The sequence below is a fragment of the Neodiprion lecontei genome, chromosome 2 (assembly GCF_021901455.1).
Source record: "Neodiprion lecontei isolate iyNeoLeco1 chromosome 2, iyNeoLeco1.1, whole genome shotgun sequence".
NCBI classification, from domain to species: Eukaryota; Metazoa; Arthropoda; class Insecta; order Hymenoptera; family Diprionidae; genus Neodiprion; species Neodiprion lecontei.
The window spans coordinates 44,062,757-44,066,283 of record NC_060261.1 but is presented as its reverse complement, the minus strand read 5'-3'; the positions used below and the strand labels follow the sequence as shown (position 1 = coordinate 44,066,283).

The window sequence follows — 3,527 nt, the reverse complement described above, 5'->3', positions numbered from 1 at the left end:
CTGTAACAAATCCACAGCTTTCATGTAAGCGTTGTCGCGAAACTTCTACATATTAGAGGCAGGTACCTATTCCTTGCGCGAGAATTCAGTCAATGGATCTTTCGTGCGAAATGTACGATCCACGACACACCGGCATACCATCTGCTCGATTCTACACACGAACTCATGCTGCAAGCTTTCTGTAGCAAGCGTTTAACAGTGCCTTCTCATAAATAGCCACTCACTCGTTGAGACACCCACTAGCATGAAGCCGAAGAATAAAGACCGATTAAAACTCAGGGATGAATCGGTACCCAAAAGGTAGACGATTCTCTCTCGCTGATATGGCAACCGTGCCGGCTCTTTCCGCAACTGACGTAATTTCTAATACAGAGCCAGTGCACCCAGAGGAGGGAAATTAAGTCGGACACGTTGTTTTTAATTTCGTCCTCAAGGAATTGCCGTTAAAAAGAATTTCGCGGCACAGGGGCAAAGTGCAAAAAATACAATCAAGGGGCCATTGGATTATCCCTAGGTGTAACAGAGCAGGTTCAACGCCGCGGTTACGCTAATTGTGAGTAGTACTTGAGCCGTGAAATTCATATGACGTAATCCCGGCTCATTTCACCAAATTGTTACGAGAAACTCTCTCCAAACGTCCTGATCGTTCTCTTTCCTCTAAGAATGTTAACGAAAATGTGTAGATAAAATATTTTTATTAAATACGTTAGCGTTTGCATGATAAACGTTGATTTGTTGAAACTCTGGGGATTGTAGGATCATTGTTAATCCGTGGGTTAGAATCACGTCAAAACAAATTACAAAAGAAATCTAAAAATTCAGAAGGTGAGTATTTCTACATTATCAAAATACATTCGAAACAAAAGTCACTTTTATATATGAAGGACGATGTTAAAAACATCCGATTTTAGGGGCTGTTTTAAGCGTATGGAAAACTAGACGAAAAACTGTCAAATACCTAAATATATAAGTGTAATGCACATATGCAGACATGCGCATGCCAGGCCATGTTGCTACTGATAGGTAAATCAATCGATTTAACTGCATCAGTGCAATCACACATAATAGCCATTGCTGATATTTCAAGATGATAAATTTGCGAATACCTACCGGAATGTCAACAATGTAGCAAATATTTTTTATTTTCAATACGAAGTCCAGTGGATTGATTAATCCCGGTGGTAACGGACTGTAGCAATTGAAAGGCATGAAAGTAAGAAATAGAAGGTTCCCTCGTGCGTAGGTACGTTAATTTTTCACCGGAATGAGACGTCTTCGTTTGCTCAACAACACGAATGTCGTCGCACTTGTTAATTTCCTCGGAAGGTATTGCCATTCGGCTAACCAGGCCCACGAGATAATTTCCTTGTAATTTTAATTAATTTGATTTATCCAGCTAATCAAAATCTGTTGCCGCAATTATCACCCCTAATTAGCATTCCAGTTTCCTCCGTTTTGTACGTTTACACGTAGATACAGTTTTCCCGATGCCAAGTAGGTATAAATGAAAACAGTTTAAAAAGTCTTTACCCCTGACGACTCTTAACGAGCGTATGTATTCCTCTGTCAAAACTAATACCTAGTCAATCAGCGCATAATTAATCCGCGAATATTGCAGAATGCAGACATTTTCTAAACTCATTGTCAGTACCAGTGATTAATTATTTAAGGTGCGCTGTTTTCAGTCCTTTTGTAATACCGAGGCAGCTTGCTGAATCAATCAGTTTCAAATGATCGGACAAAGTTTGCGACAACACGGAAATATGTGGGGTTGTGCCCGATTCGGCTCGCAAGCGTCATCGACAATACAAGAAGAAATTATTTTACTGTCAGCGGTTATGGTTTAGCTCTTGAACTTGCGTGTCTCCGATACAGCTCTACGATTAGTTATTTATTAATGCGGCATGATACTTCAGATCGGAAAGAATTTGCTCGAGTGTAGTCGCAGTAAGCAATTAAAAGCTCGCAGGCGAATTCTAGACCACTGAACAATAATATTACTGGGACGTGCGCTACGGTAAGAAAATTTGTGCTGAAAGAGACCGTCACTAGTGGCAATATCCTCATCCCTCTTGCTACAGTCCGATACAAAAGTTGCGTGGCTGGCATGAAGGGAAAATATATTTAGTGATATTGAATGGACACAGATATGCCGGAAAGTGACATTTTCTAGTAACTGTACAATGCTTTTACCGCTCACGGGTGACCCCAGTAGAAAAGATGCCAATTGTGAGGGTGTCTCTCGACACGGCTTTTCCTACTGCAGGGCACGTTCCAGTATTTTTATATTTCAGTGACTTAGACGACGGATTGTAATATATCCATGTGATATTAAGCGAGTGACAATGGCATGCGACAAAGACACACTATGTGTTGGAACAGGGACAAAACATCATGCTAAAGATCGTAAACCTATGGACCTTGTGGCAGACGACGTGAATAGTTCTTCACGGCTGATAACCTTCCGGCGTTGTGTTGTTCTCCCGGGTTCGAGATCGCTTCACTGTTAGGACAAAAGAGAAATGAAGCCCTTGAGAACCTTAAACCACCACCTGCAGCATTACTATATCGATCGGTGCCTATTATACACATACGCCTTTCACACACAACGGCACAGTATACGGATAGTATAGTCTGTTGGGTCTCCTGGGCATCATCGGGACATCCCAGCGCCCCTTCTGTGTAGTCTACCCTCAATAGCGAGAGCGTTGCTGCAGGAATAGATTTATCGGAGTCCTTTATTCCTCCAGATCGAAGACGAGATTCATTCTAACCATGCACTTTACCCACCAATTACAGACAAGTTCTACGCACTATAGAATGTTAGAAGTAGGCATCCGATCGGTTACTTCACAAACCGTAGACTCGAGTAACTGCAGATCAGGATAAAGCTCAATACTGAATTTGAAAAAAAAAACGTCAACCCAATGTTCTCAACTCTTGCGACCAGGTGCAATGAATTCTCCGTTATTAGCCCTAAAAAATATCAGTAACTTCGAAATGAGAATCATACTCTTTGCACGTAATCGCTCTGATACAATTGCAATAAATTCTTGGTAAAACGACATAGTAGGATCAGCAATGGTTCACGTTCGCGCTACTGGAATATTAAAATACATTAGTAGATATTTTTGGATGATGTTAGCTCGGTTAATTGAAGCAGCCGCAGAGACATGCGCCACTCCGGTCCACCCGGAGCAGCAGGAATCAGCTCTTCGAAATATCATAGCTGCCTGCACAACGCTTGTTTCTAATACCTCTCGTCCGCTTTATAGACGATGTCAGCGTTACCCAACTTCAAACGATAACCTCCACCTACCTCCGAGTTGGTCAATACCCCAGTAGCTCAGACAGCATATTACAAAGTATAACCGTGGTGTACAGACACTTACAAGGAAGGTGTTCCAGATACATCTCTCCGATTTGATTTCTTTTGTAATACGTTATAGTAGACTGAAAATTAAGCGACATGTATTTTTTTTGTTTTTTTCATCCGCGGTTAAACATTTTCAGGGGGTGAAACCACC

At 41.5% G+C, this 3,527-nt stretch overlaps 1 protein-coding gene across 8 annotated transcripts in view; it reads right to left on the bottom strand.

The window, feature by feature from the left end:
- The window catches only part of LOC107227814 (FH1/FH2 domain-containing protein 3), a 76,469-nt gene that overhangs the window by 2,800 nt on the left and 70,142 nt on the right, over positions 1-3,527 (bottom strand). For 2 of the 8 annotated variants that reach the window (XM_046733069.1, XM_046733076.1), the window contains one exon: positions 2,421-2,503. The exons of the other annotated variants lie outside the window; for them this stretch is intronic. In XM_046733069.1, the coding sequence (XP_046589025.1) occupies positions 2,448-2,503 (56 nt within the window). In that variant the 3' untranslated portion in view covers positions 2,421-2,447. The remainder of the gene's footprint in view (positions 1-2,420; positions 2,504-3,527) is intronic. 8 annotated transcript variants of the gene reach the window in all.